Here is a 20,381-nt window from a genome sequence, read left to right as displayed (position 1 = left end):
TCATTATGTTGCATGGCTTTAGTTTCAACTCCATGTCAAGATCATTACTTAAATTTTTTTTTTTTTGCTTAAAAGAGAATGTGCCTTTTGCTGTGTATTTCTAATTTTTTTTTTCTTTTTTACTTTTTTGGGCAATGAAGAACTTAGTTTGGCATGCTATATTTATGCTTATTTTTCAGTTGTGTGTGTTCACTTCCTTGTGCACAGCTTTCCTGCAGTTTGAGCATTGTTTCTATTGAAATCAATTCTTGGTAGAAAAATCCTAGTTTCTCTTGTTTGCCTCAAAACAGTGCAAGTGTTTGATCTGGCTTGGTTGTCATTTTAGAGAACTGGTATATTTGTCATGTGCAAAGAGAGAATAGATTGATTAGATATGTCTATACTATCTAATTTTATAAGTGGATGTATTTTATTAAAGAGTATAACTAGTATACTTGAGCACAAAAATAAAATTGATATAAGTAATTAGCATATAACATTACCAATAGTTTTTAGACTAAATTCATAAGGAAATAGAAATAAAATTTTAAATTTATTAAAATTTCAACCTTTAAATTCATATAAAAATTTTTGATGAAATTGATTACTGTATTTTTTCATATCTAAATTTTTTTTATTTGTTTTATTATTATACTATTTCATGTCTAAAGTCTTTATACATTCTTGGTTAATTATGAATTATGTATTCATTTACTATTTTTTCTTTCAGTAGTAACACATTCAACATTGTACTAATTTATTATTTTTTTTGTTAAAATTAAAATTTTAGAATGAGATTTATAATGCCATCTACAAGAAAACTTTTTAGTTTGGTCTAATAATTGAATAATCTCAGCTTTTATGTAACTGGTAACATAACTATCTGTTGAAATTTTATGTCTTTTTAATCAAATTGAAAATACTTTGTTGTGACTAGGCTTATTATAATGATGGTATTATGGTATATACAACACATGATATTAACATATTCTATTTTCCTAAAATTAAAATTAGATACATGTAGCTAACTCTGGAAGAAAGTTTTTAAATTTTATTACATTTGAAATTTATTTAATATGTTATTTTTTATATTCTCTGTGAGTGAAAGAGCTAGCGAATATAAGGGCCTTTTTAGTTCAAGAAAGAATTTTCATTTCCATTTTAAGTTTTCTGAAGAATTACAAAAATGCTGCCTTTTTTCCACTTCTATAAGAAAACATTTTTTTTTTTGTTCTCCAAATTTTCTTATATGGAGAATTAAGGTGTATTTTTTTGTAATTCTTTGGCATTTTGGAAATGTTGTTGAGATTTTAATTAAAATGAATGATCTGACTTGAAGTTAGGTCTCTCCCTCTATTCATAATAAAAATCAAATACATTCTAATGACAATAATACCCTTACTAATTGTCTCTAATTAACATACTACCACACTTAATAATAATACTAAAAGACATAAATAACCTCTAACACTCCCCCTCAAGCTGGAGCATAAATGTTATATGCTCCTAGCTTATTACAAATAAATTTAACACAAGCACCCCCCAAAGCTTTGGTAAACAAATCAGCACGCCGCATATCAGACTTCACATAGTAGTAATGGGCTTTTGCTCAAGTTTCTCCTGAACAAAGTGACAATCAGCTTCAATGTGTTTTGTTCGCTCATAAAAGACAGGGTTGGAGACAGTATGAAGCACATCTTAATTATCACACATCAACTTCATAGGCTGAGAATGTGGAAAAACCCAATTCTTCCAACATGTTCTTCAACTAGACAAGTTCTCAAGTATTGTGAGCCATAGCTCTATATTCTGATTCAGCACTTGACTTGGCCACCACAATTTTTTCCTAACTCTTCCAAGAAACCAAATCACACCAACTAAGATACAATACCTGGTTGTGGATCTCCTCTTGGAGGGCGATCCGACCTAATCTGCATTTTTATATCCATGAATATAAGTGTGACCCTGATCACAATATAAAAGACCTCTCCTAAGTGCACCTTTAAGATATCTCAAGATGTGAATGATTGCGTCCTAATGACTTGTGCTCGGAGAAACTCAAAATTGACTCACAACACTTGTTGCAAAAGATAAATCTGGCTAAGTGATTGTGAGATAATTCAACATTCCAACAAGTCTCTAGTATTGTCCGGAATTAGGTAGCAAGTCACCCATATCCGACATCAACTTGATGTTAGGATCCACGGGTGTATCAACCATTTTGGATCCCAACAATTCAGTTTCATCCAACAGATCAAGAGCATATTCCTCTGTGATAAAATAGTTTCCATATGAGATCTAGATATTTCTATACCCAAGAAATATTTCAACGGTCCCAAATCTTTAGTTTGTAGAAGTTTGAGACTCTGAATACCTTAATCATCATCAAATATAATAACAATATCATCCATATAAACAACAAAAAAGATCCAACTCGATGAAGTATGACAATAAAATACAGAATTATTCACTGCACACCGTTGAAGACCAAACTCAAGTGCTATAGCATTGAAATGACCAAACCATGTTTTGGGAGACTGTTTTAAATCATATAGTACCTTCTCGAGTCGACACACTAAGCCTGACTCCCCTTGAGCAACAAAACCTGGTGGTTACTCCATATAGACCTCCTCGAGATCACTATGCAAGAAGGCATCCTTCACATCTAACTGATGCAGAAGCCAATGACAAGTAGTGGCCAAGGATATGAACAAACGAATTGATGCAAGTTTGGCAACCATAGAAAAAGTGACAAAATAATCCAAACGATACGCTTGAGTATACCACTTAGCAACAAGATGGGCCTTTAGACGAGCCAAAATCATAGGGGTTGACTTTCACAGTGTGTACCTGGCGACAACCAACCATAGACTTGGCAAGAGGAAAAGATACCAAGTTCCAAGTGCCATTGTCCTATAAAGCATTCATCTCTTCAACCATTGCATGCCTCCACCCATTGTAGGTTAAGGCTTCAAAAACAGATTTAGGAAGGGTAGTGGATGATAGAGCAGTAACAAAACAATAAGAGGAGGGTGATAAGAAGTCATAACACACATAGTTGGAGATGGGGTGTTGGGTACATGTGCGTTTACCTTTCCAAACAGCAATGGTAGGATCAACATCATGGGAAATATGATCATCAGGTGAGGAAACCAAAGGCATGATAGTAGAAGCTAGAGGGGACTCTCTTCCTTGGAGCCATCGTCGTGAATACACCTGCAAATTAGGATGATTGAGACGACGAGAAAGACTCGAACTACATGGAGACTCAGATGGTTGGTTGGGCAAGGACAACAAAGTAGAATCTAGAAGATTAGGCAAAGGAGAAGACTTATTGAGCTTAGAAGCACTTAGGGACTGGGTATAGTAAGGTGTAGACTCAAAGAAGGTAACATTTGTAGAAACAAATAAGTGATGTAGCACAGGACTATAACAATGATATCCCTTTTGAGTATGTGAGTAGCCTAGAAAGACACATTTTATAGCATGAAGATCCAACTTCTCCACCCTAAGAGTTAGTTGATGAACAAAGGACATGCACTCGAATATACGAGGGAGAGAGAATATAGGTGAATTAAGAAAGAGAATAGAGTTGGGAATTTTACTACTAAGAACAGAGGACGACATCCTGTTGATTAGATAGCAAGCAGTATGTACAACATCACGTTAAAACGCTTTAGGTATATGCATTTGATAAAGTAAGGTGATTTAAAGGATATGTCTTTTTTCCTCTCTGCAACCCATTTTATTAAGGAGTGTGGGAATAGGATGATTGATGGACTGTTGAGCTAAAATGGAAACAGAGAGTCTTGATGAGCCTTGATGAGCATGAGCTGCGGAGAGCCAACTTTGATGCGCTGGAGTGTTGGTGCTAATCCATGTCGGTGCTTATCCCATTGATTTCCATTAAACATCTTCCTTTACTATTCATCCCATTCAATTATATAATGGAGAAGTGTGTGCGTGAATGTGATGTGAGTGAATATGAGAGTAATTTAGTTGAAGGTGAGAGAGAGAGGTGTGTGAGTTGAGTTGAGTGGAGTGCAGTTGCTTCCTCTTCCTTTTGTATTTTCTCCCAAGTTATAGTGAAATTCAGTGTGCTCCGTGGACGTAGGTCAGATTGGACTGAACCACGTTAAATCTGGTGTTCCTATTTTGCTTGTTTATTGTAATTGTTGTGTGATTGTTGTTCCTAGATCCCTAACAAGTGGTATCAAGGCCAAATTGGAGCAAAATTGTTAGGTTGGAGCAAAATCACCGGATTGGAGCCACTGTCTAGCATCTCCAATTCCAGTTTTGAGCACACCAGTGTGTTCCTCTCGACGAGACAAAGCCAATGATGCAAATCAGAGCTCGAACGGAGGTCCCACGAGCCTACACGCGCCCACACGCGCCTCCAACAGTCTGCTGCCGTCGCTGTGTGCCTCCCAGTAGCCGGCATGTGATCTTATGCGCCCTCACGTGCCGGCCAGCCCACTCCCTCATGCGTTTGCTGCAGAGCTGATGTCAATGTGTCCGCGTCAATAACTGTCAGACCATGGCAGCGCCCCGTCAGCAGCCACATTAGCAACTGGGACTTGCTCTGCCATGCTAGCAACCATGTCATCATATGGGCCCCACCTTTGCCACGTCAGCAAATGGCGTCATCAAAAGGCGTTAGTAACGGCTAACGGCGTCAGCATATTCTGTTAAAGAGGAGGATATTCCGTTAAGGTTAACGGAAGGTTGACCAGTTTGACCAGGCTTTTCGGAGTCATTTTAGGTTCGTTTTTCAAACAAGTCGAACCATTTCCAAGGTTTTTGGCCATTTTGGATCCAACTGTGCTGTCCGTTTGAGCTGATTCCATCTCTAGATAGGGTGAATCGAGATGTCGAACGAAAAGAGTTCAAAGGTCGAGATGTTTGACGGCACCAATTTCGATTTTTAGAAGATGCAATCGAGGACTACTTGCTTGATAAGGAGTAGCACTTACCATTGAAGGGAAAACCAGAATCCATGAAGGAGGATAAGTGAGAGTTGCTTGACCGAAAAGCTCTTGGAGCTATCAAGATGATGCTGACAAAGTCAGTTGCCTTCAACATCAAGCACATGACAACTACCAAATCACTTATGGATGCACTTTTTGACATGTACGAGCAGTCATCAGCCGCCAATAAGGTACACTTAATGAAAACATTTTTTACCATGAACATGTCCGCAGGTGAAAGTTTTAGTAGACATTTGAACAATTTCAACGAGCTGTCAGATAAACTCGCCTCAGTTGAAATCATGTTTGACAGTAAAATACGTGCCTTACTGATTCTTAGTTAGTTGTCAGAGAGTTGGAAAGGTATCGTTACTGCGATCAGTAACTCCGCAGGAAAATCAAAACAGAAGTATGACGAGGTCATCAACATAATTTTGACGGAAGAGATCAGGATGCAGTCAAACAATACTTCCACTTCAAGTTCAGCCTTGAACGTGGAAAGCTGAGGGAGAGATTTATGGAAAGGAAGCGGGCATGGATGACCAAACATTTGCGGCAGATCTAGATCCAGGCAGTCCAGATCTAGAAATCCCATAGGTTCCTATGGCACAAAGAACATTGAGTGCTGGAACTATGGAAAGACCGGTCATTATAGAAATCGGTGCTAACAAGTGGTATCAGAGTCGACGGTTCGTAATTCTAGGTGAGTGACATCATAAAAGTCGAGACGTGAAGCTAATTATCCTGACGTGCTAACAGTTGGAGAACTAAGTGTGTGATTGAGGCCAATAAGGATCATCTAGCCTGAGATGGATCCGAATAGGGTCAAGATGTGGGAGGTAGGATTGGTTCGGAGGCATGTGGAATGCAATCCGAGGCATGTAAGGTGCCAGTGGTAAGGCCCACTTGAGCAACTGTTGGGGAATTGGACTTACTCCCATAAGGAAGATGGTTTCCGTTCAAGAGGGAGCAATTGGAACTCACAAGTGAGGGGGAGATTGTTGAAAATTCCACTTGTGAGTTTGTCCCGCATAGGAAAAATTGAGTGGATGATGGGTGCTTATACAGTTGGGCCCAAAACCCAATAGGCTTATGTTTTTGGGTCAAGTTGGTGTTCACTAATGTATATCAGGCCCGCCCATGGGCTCCTCCGGTGCTAACATGGACAATACCAAATTGAGTCATATAAGTAGCAAATTGTGAGCTAAAATATTCTCTAGCATTATCACTTCGAAGTATTCAAACCAGCAAACCAAATTGAGTTTTATTTTAGAACAAAAGACACACGATATATGAAATAATTCGGAACAACCATTTATTAAATATAGGCAAGTCATTCTTGAATAATCATCCACAAAGGTTATAAAGTACTAGAAATCCAACTTGGACACAACTCTACTAGGACCCCAAACATCATAATGGACTAACATGAAAGGGCTTGCAGCCTATTTATTGACTCGGGAAGTGATAGGGACACGATGGTGCTTTCCTAATTGACAAGACTTATAATCAAGACTAAGACACAAAAATTAAATTAGGAAGAAGATGTTTCAACTTGTCCAATGAAGGATGACCAAGACGACAACGAATTTGGATGTGGTAGCCGCAGGGCAGGCGGTAGAAGGAGATAGCGACTTAAAGTGATAAAGTCCACCAGCTTCATGCCCCACGCCAATTGTTTTCCTTGTCTTCAAATCCTAAATAACCACAGAATCAGGGAAGATTTAGTAATCTTACTAATGAACATAAGATTGAAAGCAAACTTGGGAATATACAAAACCGAAGGAAGATATATTGAAGAAGTGGGATTTACAGTCCTAATTCCCTTGATTGTAGTGGTAGATCCATCACCAAGAGTAACACAAGGTAAATTTGCTGGATATTAAAAGTAGAAGAGAAATCAAGTATACTTGTCATATGATTAGTGGAAGCGGAGTCTATGACCCAAGGACTAGGATGAGAAGTACTAGATGATAGGCATACCCTAGGATTACTTATTTGGGCAAGACATGCAATGGGAAGAGAAGCCTATTGTAACGCTTGATACTATGGGAACTTGAAATACTCTTCCTCTGACATGGATATAGTACGTTGCCCTCCACTCGGCCCCAAATGTGTGGAGTCGGTGGTGGCTTCATTAGCTACCCCCAAAAGTGTGAATTCAATGGTGGCTGCATTGGCAACATGTTAAGGTCTACCGTGGAGATCCCAACACTTATCAATGGTATGATTACTTCGTCCACAATGAGTGCACCTGTGAGGAGTGCCCTTACCTCATCCATCTCCACCACGACAACCACTCAAACCACCTCGATAAATTTTGCGGTTGTTTGGTAGAGAATTAGAATCACCCTATGTAGCGAAGACTGTCCTCTTAGAGCCAGATGTAAGAGCAGGATAATGTGTGCTAAAAGAAGAATGAAGAACACGAGAATGAATATTAGCAAATGATGGAAACTTGGCAGTACTAAGTATCTGGGACCGGACTGCCTCAAACTCGGGTCTCAAGCTTGCTAGAACCCAGAGGACTGTCATTTGCTCCCTCTACTTTTGTATCTCATGAACGTTGGCAGTTATAGGTTGCACGACGTTAAGCTCCTCATGAATCCTCGTCATCTCTCCAAAATAATCTGCAATGCTTTTATCTCCTTGTTGTAACTAAAAGTACTCCTGGGATAAATCATACATATGTGTAATGTTACTAGAGTATAGAAGCTTGGTATAATCACAAATCTCCTTGCACGTATTTAGATGTATACACATCCGTGCAATCTGTGGCTCTATCGAATTCCACAAGAGGGAAACAATCAAGGCATCTTCTTGAATCCACACTTCTTTTCTCTTCTCATCAGGAGGATTAGATTAGAGCAAGTGATCTGATTTTCCTAATCCTGCTAAATAAACCCCAACAGCTTTAGACCATTGAATATAATTCTTTCCATCCAAATTTTGAGTCATTAACTGTGGCAACAATGTAGGAACATATTCTTGGGATTCATAGACTCCATTCCCAACACTCGCAAACTTGCAGCGACACCAATGTCAAACTAGAAGAACAATCAAAACTAATCGGGACAATCACAAACCATGTGAAGCATCGACACAATCACGGATGAGGTGAACGACTCACCTATTGATATAGTACTTCCAAATCCTCACAACTGAACTTATGAACACTGCCACTGCTTCAAGGAGCTCACAGAGAAGCCTTTACAAACACTGAACAGAAATTAATGGATTACGCGAGTGCATGGTCGAAAAAGGTTGGAGTTTTGAGCAAAAAACATGCCCTACAGCTTGATAATATTGTGTAGAGAAAAAAATCAGAACATGGCAAAAGAAAAAGAAAAAAGAAAAAGGTGGCCAGAAACTCTCTCGCACGCTGGCGTGTGGGGTTGGCACTGCCATCAATTGGCCGGCTTGTGGTGGTGCGTGGGGCTGTTTCTGGCGATGGGGTTTTGTGGGCGTAAACTTCGGAGGGTTTTGTTTTTGGCTATATGGTTGGTTTTGTGAAATAATGAAGGGTGGAGTTGGATCTGAGAATGGTAACGATGGGAATGTGTTTTCAGGTGATGGCTGAGCATGATAGGAGTTAGGTTGGATCACGCTCTAATACCATGTTGAGATTTTGATTAAAATGAATAACTTGACTTGAAAATAGGTCTCTCCCTCTATTTATAATACAAATCAAATACATTCTAATACCAATAATACCTTTACTAACTCTCACTAGTTAACATACTAGCACACTTAACAGTAATAATACTAAAAGACATAAACAACCTCTAACAGTTGTAATAGAAAATGAAAATTGCTTTCCACAATCAAACAAGCCCTAAGTTTTTCCCTTGACAATAAATTCATTATGTATCATAACACTGTTGGAAATAGAAATGGTATGAAATCTTGGCTTTTTTTTTAAGCAAGGTTTATTCAATAAAAACTATCCATTTTGTGTCTTGTAACACTACACCTATGAATATTTATCAAAATGAAAATTCATGAATAACAAACACTTTATTGCATGTCTCTATGCCTATAGTTTTGCATGAACAAGCAGTGACTACTTGGGTTTCATTAAATACCTTACTAAAGTATGTTTGCCATCTTTTTTTTTTTTTTATTTCTTATTCTTTAACTAAAACACTGTGACCCTCATTTTTTGTACATTTGATAATCACCTAATTCCTACTCTTTCTCATGCTCTAGCAAGTTTTATATGTCTTCTTCCCCTTCTATATTGCCTAGTCTAGTATATAAATTATTGTATACTTTCCTAAGTTTCACTAACAATCTCTTTTTTTTTTCTTCGCATCTTTTCTGCCTCTTTATCCTTTTCAAAGTTTTCCATGTTTCTACTTTGTTACCATGTCTTAACTCATATTCTTTCTGTTACTTTCTTTTTGGATGTCTTGATCCCTACATCAAGTCTCTTCACTTGACTCGCATCTGCACTAAGGCTCACATCTTCCTTGGGATTCACTCAAAACCTTTTTTGCTTTTGTCTCTCTAATTGAATTAGCCATCCTATTTGAGAAAGTATTTGTGTTTGTTAAAGCTTGGTATTCATTTGTTGGCCCACAACCTAACAACTTTAGCATGGTACTAGAGGTATGGTTGCTCTGAGGTCTTGGGTTCTAATCTTGTTGCCTGCGTTTTTTTGTATGGTGTTTTAAAAATTATATTATTCCCTATAATGGTTGTTGTTCATCGTTATTTATCTTCCATGTGCAATTGGGCTACATTTGCAGGGGGATTGTTAAAACTTAATACACATTGTTGGCCCACTAGCTTAAGCTTTTAGGCAAAGAATTTGCTTAAGCGTGTCATTGTTATCTCCTATTGCCAACTTTTATTATTTTATCTTTAAATTTTATTATATTTTTTCCCTTTAGGTTCCACTATATAGTTTTCTCACATTGATGTATCTTTTGCCTCTTCTATTTTCTTAATGCATATATCTAAAACTAACACTCTATGCTGTCTACTTAAAACTTTCACCTGAATAATATAGTTCGTAGATGATAAACAATCTATCCTCATAGTAAAGAAAAAGTTAGTTGACTTTTCTTCTGCTACTTTTCAAATTTGAATGTTCTTCTTTATTCTTACAAAAAAGTAGTCATTGTTTATAAGATAATATGACGTAGCCAACTATAACTTCGTTAGATCATATCACTTTGACTCATTTTTGTCTTTGTATCCATTTCCTCCATGTATCCTCCCATAACCTTTATTATCCTTTCTTATGGTGCCATTCTAATGCGCTTGTATGAATATTTTTTTGCCCTTGATATCCCTAAATTAATATTATCCATTTCTTCCCCAATTACCTTTAAAGGTTTTTTTGTTAATCCTACTTGAGGCATATAAGCACCAATGACATTTATTATTTCTTGTTCTAAGACCATCTTAATTTTATGATCTATCCCTTAGTTTTTTGATTTCCAATGCCACCTTTTAGGTCTTTGTTTCCAATGACGCCGACCCCATGCTTATGTTAATTTTTCTTCTAACCTTGTCAACTGTCTCCGTTCTTTTATGGTAAGGATCCAATGTTCCAAGTTGTTAATCTAATCCTAGTTTCATGAACCAGTTTAGCTACCCTCTCATGTCCATTATGATGAGAGAACTTAGCATATTTGACAATGTAACCAGGCCTGATATGGCATGCCAGTTTGGGGCCACAACCTTTCCGTCCATTGCCTATTTTGGGCGCTACACTCAGTTGGTAAAAATCCAACCTGCCATGTGTAGGGGATGCCCCATAGAAATTGGGTGAGGATTCTTATGAAATAGTTTTGCTAAGTTCTATTTTGGTTGTCAGCCACCTAAAACAACACTTCTCCTTTACCTGGGCACGGGATCCACTCTAAATGGAAAGAATTAAGACATAAGTGCAACACAGGCGGACTTAATGACACTAAAAGTAACAAGGCTTTTGTCAAACAGAATGTTTTACACACTCAACACACGTAATATAATTATAGATATTTTTGTCAAATTACTTAATGTAGGCCCATACAAGTATCATATACACTATTGTACAAACAAGCTTAGAAGCAAATATGTTTTTGTCAAACATAAAGTTTTGCACATTTATCACATTCAGAGTTTTGTACATGGTACAGATTTATATTTATTGTTAACATAATTAAAATGAACTTTTTTTTTTTCCATTTTAATATGGTGGAATTTCTTACAAAATTTGTTGGAAACTTTATAGTTTTCGAAGGTATTCACAAGATTTCTCTAGCTTTAAAAGGCAATCTTGTATTGTCATTTTCCTTGGTAACCATATCTTTCTTAAATTTTTTGATACTTTGCATTTCCATCGTTCCATGTTGCTGCTTACTGCTTGGTTTAAATGCTCAGCCTCTTACAAGTCTGAATAGGGGACAACATGATGCATCATGGAACCAAAGCTTGTTGATATTTATTTCTAATTGTTTATGGTATCTGTACATATATATTTCCTTTCCTAGCAGCAGTCATCTGTCATGGCAAATAATTAATCCTCTTCTTGCATATATATTTTATGTCAGCATAGGTTGGGATGATGCTAAGGGGTATGGGATTTGATAACAACACTTCAATATATTTGGCGTCAGGGAGAATATACCATGCAGAGATACATTTAGCACCTCTACGAAAGATGTTTCCCCTTATTTTTACCAAGGAATCCCTCACAAGCACATATGAACTTGCTCATTTTGAGGTAAAATTCTTTCTTTCATAACATCTAATTATTGTTCTGTTGGATGGAGTTGACTTGTTTGCTTGGCAAATCAAATTGGCTGCCAATCAGTCCATCATCATCACAAATTCCTGATTATAAAGAGCCATATGTTTCAACTAAACTGTGAGAAATTGTATGTTTTCTTACTAGTTCTAGCCGCACTTTTTGTGCCATGCCTTCTTCTCTTCTCCTGAAGAGTTCCATCAGTGTTCTTTAAATGATACAGTCAACTCATTAGTCAATTCATCAAACTGGTTCTACTCAATTCCATAATGTTATGTTTGGTTTGCTGCCTATTCCTTGCAATTAGATGGAATATAATGTAAAATTTGGGAGTAGAGAGAATAGCTATTCCTTGTATATTCCTAATTATTTCATTCAATATGCAATAAGAAAGGAATCGACATTCCCATGATAAAATTTGGGAATAGTTGTTTCTTTTCTATTACTTATTGTGGTCTCAAAAAAAAAATAAAAATGTTGCACTATTATTACAACCAATATTCCTAGGAATAGGAATTCTGTGCACCAAACATAGGGTAAGTCTGGATTTGGAAACCAGGCACATGACTTCTTTGATTCTTCTCAAATCAGACTGGTTAATTAGAGCAGTTGGACAAAAACATAATAATAAATTCAGTGATTAGTATCATATAAATGCGGAAATTTCAATGATTTATTAAGAAGTCTCTTAAATATGCCAGCCATTCAGGTGTATAGATGAGTTGATGGATGTGCCTGTGTCTAAACTCGTCTGCTAGTCAAGCCTTGAGAAGCTTCATGCTTTTGTTTGAGCTCATCAAACCTGTGGTTTGAAGAATTGCATTAACGGGCTTCAACATGTTCCAACTTATTGGACTTTGGGTGTGCTAGTTTTCAGGGAAAATATGGTTTTTGGTTTGAGCCAGATTGACAAATAGTCAAAATACAGTCTGATGCAGTGGATCATTCCAGTTCCGAAATTGTTCTAATTTTCTGCATCACATAATGAAGATCCAAATTTATATTAGTCGTCGATGTGTAGAACAATATACTTAAAATTTGAATCTAATTATATCTTATCTTGGCTTCTGGTTAACCTTTTGAGATTCTTAAAATGTGTAAGTTGCCTTCCCCTGCATCAACAGGGACATTCCTCGAGGTTGGCAGCTTTGGACTATGCAGTTTGCTTGTTCAGTGAAGTTTTTGTGACAACTCAAGGTGGAAACTTTCCACATTTTCTGATGGGCCATAGGAGATTCCTTTATGGTGGCCATGCCAAGACTATCAAGCCTAATAAACGCAAGCTTGTTGCTTTGTTGCAGGACGTTGGTATTAGGTAATTCCCTCATCCTCGTGCCATCTTTTTTCACGCCAATAATGCTTAGGCAACATCCATAGATGTGCAAATGTATTCAATTTTTGATAAATGGAATCTGCTTTTTTAACTCTGTTCCACATCAGTTGTGTGGGGTTTGCCACTAGTAACTCGAGCTTATGAGTTTGGACAAAAAAGAAAAAAAAGTTATGTCGCCTCATTTCATTCAAATTTTCAAGCCCATCGGATGCCTGGGAAGTCACATATGGTATTTTAGTTGGGGCATGTGGATAGATTCTGCATCCTGTTGTGTGGTTGCCATCGGCCAAGCTAGGGAATGTGACATTGAGGATGGTGACAATAGCATGTTTGGGCTTGTGATTTCCTTAGGATCCCCCATCAAATGAGAATGGGCATTTAGCTTGCCAAGATGAGGGCATTGTGAATGTGTGGGGGAGAGTGTAATGTTAGATATTATCTGAATCTCTTCTATTTAAATCAATACGCATTGTAGTTGCAGTTAGTGACACAAAATTATGTCTTTTCTTTCATTTCACAGTTGGAAAGATTTCAAAGATCAAATGGCGCCAATGCTCATTGAAAGCGATCGTGAGGGAATGATGACACCTAGAATGAGAAAAGTTAGCAAAAAGACATCCATCTATACATACCCTTTTCCTGAATGCAAGTGTCTGCAGGAATCACAGAATTCAACTCTGAAAATGACCTATAATTTTCACATGCATGATCAACAAAACAAATCCTTGACATGAAGAACAGCATGCTCTTTCCAGCTTCAACTGTGCTGGCATAATTTCACGGTTTTGAGGGTAGAGGCTGTTTGCTGTAGAACCTGCCGTGCAGAAGTTCAAAGCAGTTGCAGTTGTATAGTGAGCTGTTAGTTTTCCAAATTTCCGGCTAGGCATTCTTTAACTCTTCTCTGTGGAAGCTAAATTCATTGATTACTTCCTCCAAAACCTTGATCCTGAAAATGTTGATTGGAGAGACTAAAAATTGTTTATTCAACTAGGGATTAACCAGCCTGCTCTGATTAAAAAAATGGGCTAGAGGTTGATATAATCCATCCGCAGTCGCTTTTGCATCGTGAATCAGTAGCAATGATATGATGGTATCTGGCCTTGGAATTTTGCTTGCTGTATTTACAGAGAGGCAGATATCCCAAGTATAGTGTTGACCTTTTAAAAATGGGCTGCTGTGATTTTGGATCCTTCAGATGGCTCAATCATTTGAATGTGAAATTTTGCTCGAACTCCAAGATGTAATTGTACATTTCAAGAATTTGGCAAATTTCCTTTTTATGTAGATGTTGATATATAACCTATATGAAGATTTGAGTTTAGGCACATAATGGTGCACCAGTGTCAACTTTTTTTTCTTTTCAAGAGTTCATGTTATATTTGAGGGTCTCCTATCAAATTATATTTGTTTCTAGAATCTTACTCTCCTTATAGGCTGCTAAAAAATACTTACAAAAACTGAATTTATTGAACAAAAATGAAAATTTGGTTAACTAACTTGCTTGGTTTGATTTTGGTTCAGCTTTTCCACGATATTCAATGAACAATTCAATTTATGAGAACTTCACCACCATCTCCATCCTACTCACCGGATTACTCTAAGCATTTAATGATTTTTCTATATAAATAGAGTGAGTAATCACAACAATTCAAAACTCCAATAGAAAATTTAATCCCAAACCCTAACCCTAATGCTATACATCCCCCATTTTTGGGGCAAATATTGGGTGGTCATGGACTAAATGCCACATGGTGTCCAAGGTCTAATTTGCAAATATAAAAATTAAAGAGTAATTCACAAGAATATGAAATATAAATGGACACAAAGATGGAAAGAAATAAACATTTAAAATACTTATATTATTAATAGAAGAATACCTTCATTATGGTTGCTGCACTTATGTTATGTGTGTGTGTGTCTCCTTTTAAAAATGAAGAAATTTTGAGGAAAGGGTAAAAAATAACATGATTTTGTTCTTGCAGCATCAAGTGGTTGACTGTTTGTAGAAAGCGATTGACTAGTTTGTGCTGCACTGATTTTCAATTTTTTAAAAACCTCGAACTTTCTCTCGTCTCTTTTTCATTGAACTTATGCAGAAGCAAAAGTCCAATGGGAATTCCACTATTTTTGGCCTACTAAAATGCTTAACTAAAGGCACAAAAAACAATCAAATGAAATGAAAAATGAACATAAAAGATAAAATAAAGAGTCTTTTGGATTGTGATTGAATCTACCAAGGTAGACTGCCTACATATCCTCCCATGGAGGAATCAAACCACTTGTGGTTTCAATAATATTTCCCAAACAAGTTCAGGAAAACATTTTGGTGAATATCTAAAAAAATGTGTTCAAAACACTTAAAAACTTCTTAGATTACTTGAAATCCTCATTAAGAAATCTTTTATTCTTTGATTAAAAAACTGATTTCTCAATGGATCTTCTATTGAATAGAGATTGAAGACAAGTTTTACAGTTTAGAAAATCATTTCTTCACCCTCAAGCCACTTCATGGGTGTTTGCTTTGAAAAATGATTTTGATCATAAAAACTTAAAAGTTTCATGGGTTTTTTGTGGGAGAACAACATACCCACCTTGAAATCTTTGATGAAACTTGAAGAACACCTAAAAGCCACATCATGGGCGTATGACTTCAAGTATTTTGGAAAACTCTTGAAAAAATTGAAAACTTTTTGAAAACATTAGTGAATTTTTCAGAATCACAAGGTATGCAAAAAAACTGCAAAACCCTTATAATATCAGTAATAGATTCGACCAATTACACTTTGATGAGTGTAAAGACTCAACATATGTAAAATTCCAAAAGAAAAATATAGAAAATATGCAAAAAAGTGTCGCTCAAAATTTGGCGGTCGGCCATTTTTAGAAGGCTGATTGACTGTTTGGTAGCCAATAGCTACTTTTTCAAAGAGACGAAGGCCGGTCGATCGCCTGTTTCACATTTTTTGCATGCCTCTTCTCATGAATTTGATGTATAAGCATTCTAATATTGTTATATTATAAATAACAACATAAAATCATATTGAAAACATGGTAGATTACATCAAAAGCAAGGAAAATGCATTTAGGCACTATGCATACAAACTTTATGAAAACGAATGAAACTTGAACAAGAGAATGGTTAGGCACTGACCTTATGAAGAAAAATGATTATGTAGATCAAGTGAGGACCACTCTTTTTTGAAATCACACCCTAAAGAACTTTTCGTAAAATGAAGGAAATATATTTCTTTCTTTTCTTTTCCAAAGTAAAACCCCTTTTAGATACCTCTTTTACTTAAAAGAAACAATGAACTTGCCCTCACTTGGATATGCCTAGAAGTGGTTGATCAACTACCTTAAGTGTTGTTTACTTTCTTTACTTTCTTTGCCTTAGCTTTCTGTATGCTCAAATTGATCTTTGCTTTGGAGGATAAAAATGATTATCGATAGTTACCCTCTTTTACTAACATTTTTGGTACAAAAATGTTAGAAAAAGAAAGAGATGTCATTTTTTACCTTTTCTATGAAGGAAAACTTGTAATTGTATTGAGCTAACCTTGTTAATCCCAATCATTACTTAAGCTAAAATTTAGTTGCATATACTAGTTGCTTTCATGAAAACCCTTTTTCTTGTGTTCCCCTTCCCCTCCCCCCCCCCCCCCCCCCCCCCCCAAAAATTTTGTAGCATATTTTGCTAAACAAATTGAACACTCGGGTTGGTGAAAGGCTTGATAAGAAGTAAAGGGCTATCAAGGAAATGATGGGATCACTGTTAATTTCATTTGAAATTCCACTCTTCCTTTGTGAGAATATAAGAAATCTTGACCTTTGAAAATATTTTTAAAGAACCATTTTGAGGAATCTTTTTTCCCAAAAACTGCCCAGTGTTAATTTTATGTCTTAACTGAATATTGATTTATCTAGCTTTTCTTAAAAATGTTTATCCTTAATTTGTATTTATTCCAAAATCTTAATTTTTTTTACGCAAGTTACCTTTTCTTAGACTCAAACTTGAGACTCTTTGGATTGAGCCTTTCATTTCATTCGATAGGTTGCTTACATACCCCATTTTTGAGGATTAAGTCCATATGTAGTTCAGTTGCAATTGATTGGACTGATCCTATCACTTTTTTTTTTTCTTTTTTGTCACTAGGCAAAAGAATCAAGGAGAAATAGTGAAATCTTGTACTTTATTGACTAATGAATGAATACATTGTCATGGATATAATACAAAACTTAGGGACAAAACTTCTTGATCACATTTGAATTACATAGTTTATCCATAATTTCGTTGTCCATGTAAGCCAAAGATTGCTAAGCCTTTGGAGAAAACCTTCGTCAGTACATAGGGCCCTCCAAAGTTTGGAGTGAACTTTCCTCCAAGACCATTTCTTTTGTATAGCATCTTCTTCAACACCAAGTCTCCCTCTTTGAAGTTTTGAGGTCAGACTTTCTTATTGTAAGCCCTTGCAATCATTTGCTAGTATGATTGTCCATGGTGTATAGCCTTCAACCTTTTTATCATCAATGATATTTAATTGATCAAGTCTGTTATAAACTCATTTTGCTTCTGTTAAGTCAGATTCCATGAGTACTTTAAGAAAGGGTATTTCCACCTCTATTAGAACAACTACATCCATCCCATGTACTAATGAGTATGGAGTTGCTCCAGTTGATGTTCTGATACCTGTGCAATAGGCATGTAATGCAAATGGAAACATTTCATGCCAATATTTATAGGTAATTAGTATTTTCTCAACATTCGTATTTGTAGCTTCAACAACTCCATTCATTTTGTGGCAATAAGTAGATGATTTGTGATGTTTGATCTTAAATTGATTGCATAATTCCTTCATCATTTTCTTATTCAGATTCTTGGTATTTGTAGATTATTCCCTTCTTGACAAATTTGACCACCACCTTTCTTATTATGGTTGTATAAAATGCAGCTTCCACCCATTTTTGTGAAATATTCAATTGCCACCAAGATAGAGCAGTGACCACTTGATGCTTTGCGTGGAATTGATCCAATTACATCTATGCTCCACATTGAGAATGGCCAAGAGGCTACCATGCTTTGTATTGGAACATGTGGAGCCTTTAGCTTATTTGTATATACTTGGCATTTATAACATTTTTTTAATGAAATCTATGAAATCAATTTTCATCGTGGTCCGATAATAACTAGCTCTAAAATTCATTTTTTCTAGCATATGTCCATTTGGGTGTGTTGGCCTAAACATGGCTCACGACTTTTAATTTTGATGATAACAAAGTAAGGTTATTTAATTTGCTTCAAAGTTGGGGTGTTTTAGGAAAAACATATATTGAAGCCTAGCATACTTCACAAGGAATCATTTGAAAGCTCATATCAAATTCAGGTGATCAATATGGAAAGCTGAAGGATCAATGAAGCTCAGAATTTAAAAACAATAAAAATTTGAAAGCTCATTTCAAAATCAATATTGAAAGATCAAGGATCATTGAAGCTTGGAAACAAAGAGAACTCAAAGCAGCAATGAAGAGTGAAATGTGTCATTAGGAAATGCTTTGTAAGTACTTCAAGTATATTTCAAGTATGAAATTTTTGTTGAAGCTCATTAGGAAAAAGAGACTTAGAGACCTTATTGTAAACTTGGAAAATATTTTTTAAAGAAAAAAAATTGACATTCCAAGAAATGAGGAGCAAAGAGAGTTAGTTCAAGTATATTTTGAAAACCAGAATTTTTTCTTGACATAAGCCTAACCAAACTTGTCATTTGATTGCCTCTCGGTGTGATTGTTATTCAAATTCCAAGATTGAATCTCTAGACCATGTGTTTTACACGGGATTTTTTGCTCAGGAGGTATGAAAACAAGTAGTAGTGGCGTTGGGTGTTAGTTGTATGGCAATGAATACATGGAAAGCTAGAGTTAATTTCTGGTTTAGTTATGCAAAATGGGCCTCAGAGTTAGGCATTTTGGTAGGTCTCATACCTAGTCTCATTATTTGGAGAATTTGGACTCGTCGATGTAGAGTCAAGATGGAATCAATTCATCATTTGGTGAGAACTGTGTGACTTGATATTAAATATTGGTTAAGATCCATTTCAGACAAGTTATCTAAATGTGCACCTGCTTTTTGCATAGGTATTGGAGTCCTTCGTGCTTTGGATATTTAAGTAAAAAATGTGAGGGTTCGTCTTCCTCGTGTTGTAACGCCCCAACCCTCTAGGTGGGCTTGGAGTGCTACTATACATTCGTAACTTACATATCTCTGATATCATACATATACAACCTGCCCAAATAAGGGAAATCAGGTGTTTCATACTGATCTTCATAATCATGCACAGCGGAAAAACACAAACATACACCTTCTAATATTAACTTGCCAGAGTTTCTAACCGTTTCCTCACATACATCCATACATACTGAAACATAATCTTCTATTACAAACTCAAAAAGGTAACCTGGCCAAAGCCCAGTACATATACAGGAAGTTACATAAACTATCAAAACACTACACCCCAGAATCCCTTTAGCAGTCTAGGACTGGTTTCCTGCAGGACCTGAAATAAGATTTGTATATTTGGGTGAGACATTTCTCAATAAGGTAGATCACATTACATCAGTGTGTGACTTCATGAGTTTATTCCAGCAGAAAATAATTATACATTTAAATCATTCTCAATCCTATAATATAGAAGATATATATACAATTCCTACAAAAGATAGTTCAGTGCATTACAAGCAAGAGTTCCTGAGATTAGGGTCAGGTACAGGCTCATACACAGTACAATCCCTCTGCTCGGTACTCGACGCTGTGACTTTGCCCATTTTAGTTTCTAAATTATGTATATGCATATTGAACTCGTCTCAGCTTTGAAACATCATAACTACGCCATTTACTTCCCCTATGGAAAGGGTTGTGTGGTCCATAGACTTTGACTAGCCCTGGCGGCCACCACACTAGTCACATACTTTTTCTCCAGCCTGACTTGGCCTTCACCATCCCAGTACGTAACCAGTGGTCCATCGCACCAATCGACTACACATAGATACCCACACTCAAGAATAATGTGTGGTTGCACTGTATCTCTCTTTCTAGCAACGATACCGTGCTCTCTTAGTAACAAGCTTTTTAAGGTGGTTCATATATCATACATACAATTTGTAACGAAAGCACTACAACCTGTTTTCATTCCATAGAGCATTTAAGAAATTCCAGTATCTTTCACAATTTCATTCATTCATTCTTTCATTCTTTCTTTCATTCATTCTTCATTTCTTTCATTCATTCATTCTTTGGTATAAATTAGCACACACAGCTCTCGGTTTAACCCTTTACATACATTTCTTGGTAATTAACCGACATCTCTTT

General features: G+C 36.3%; 1 protein-coding gene across 2 annotated transcripts in view; it reads left to right on the top strand.

Moving 5' to 3' along the window:
- Positions 1-14,346, top strand: part of LOC131161810 (O-fucosyltransferase 10-like) — a 29,373-nt gene extending 15,027 nt beyond the window's left edge. For both annotated transcript variants that reach the window (XM_058117795.1, XM_058117796.1), the window contains 3 exons: positions 11,497-11,664; positions 12,813-13,003; positions 13,542-14,346. In XM_058117795.1, the coding sequence (XP_057973778.1) occupies positions 11,497-11,664; positions 12,813-13,003; positions 13,542-13,755 (573 nt within the window). In that variant the 3' untranslated portion in view covers positions 13,756-14,346. The remainder of the gene's footprint in view (positions 1-11,496; positions 11,665-12,812; positions 13,004-13,541) is intronic.
- Positions 14,347-20,381: the final 6,035 nt, after the last annotated feature.

The sequence above is a fragment of the Malania oleifera genome, chromosome 8 (genome assembly GCF_029873635.1).
Source record: "Malania oleifera isolate guangnan ecotype guangnan chromosome 8, ASM2987363v1, whole genome shotgun sequence".
Taxonomy (NCBI): Eukaryota; Viridiplantae; Streptophyta; class Magnoliopsida; order Santalales; family Ximeniaceae; genus Malania; species Malania oleifera.
This window is presented reverse-complemented; position numbering and strand designations above follow the sequence as displayed.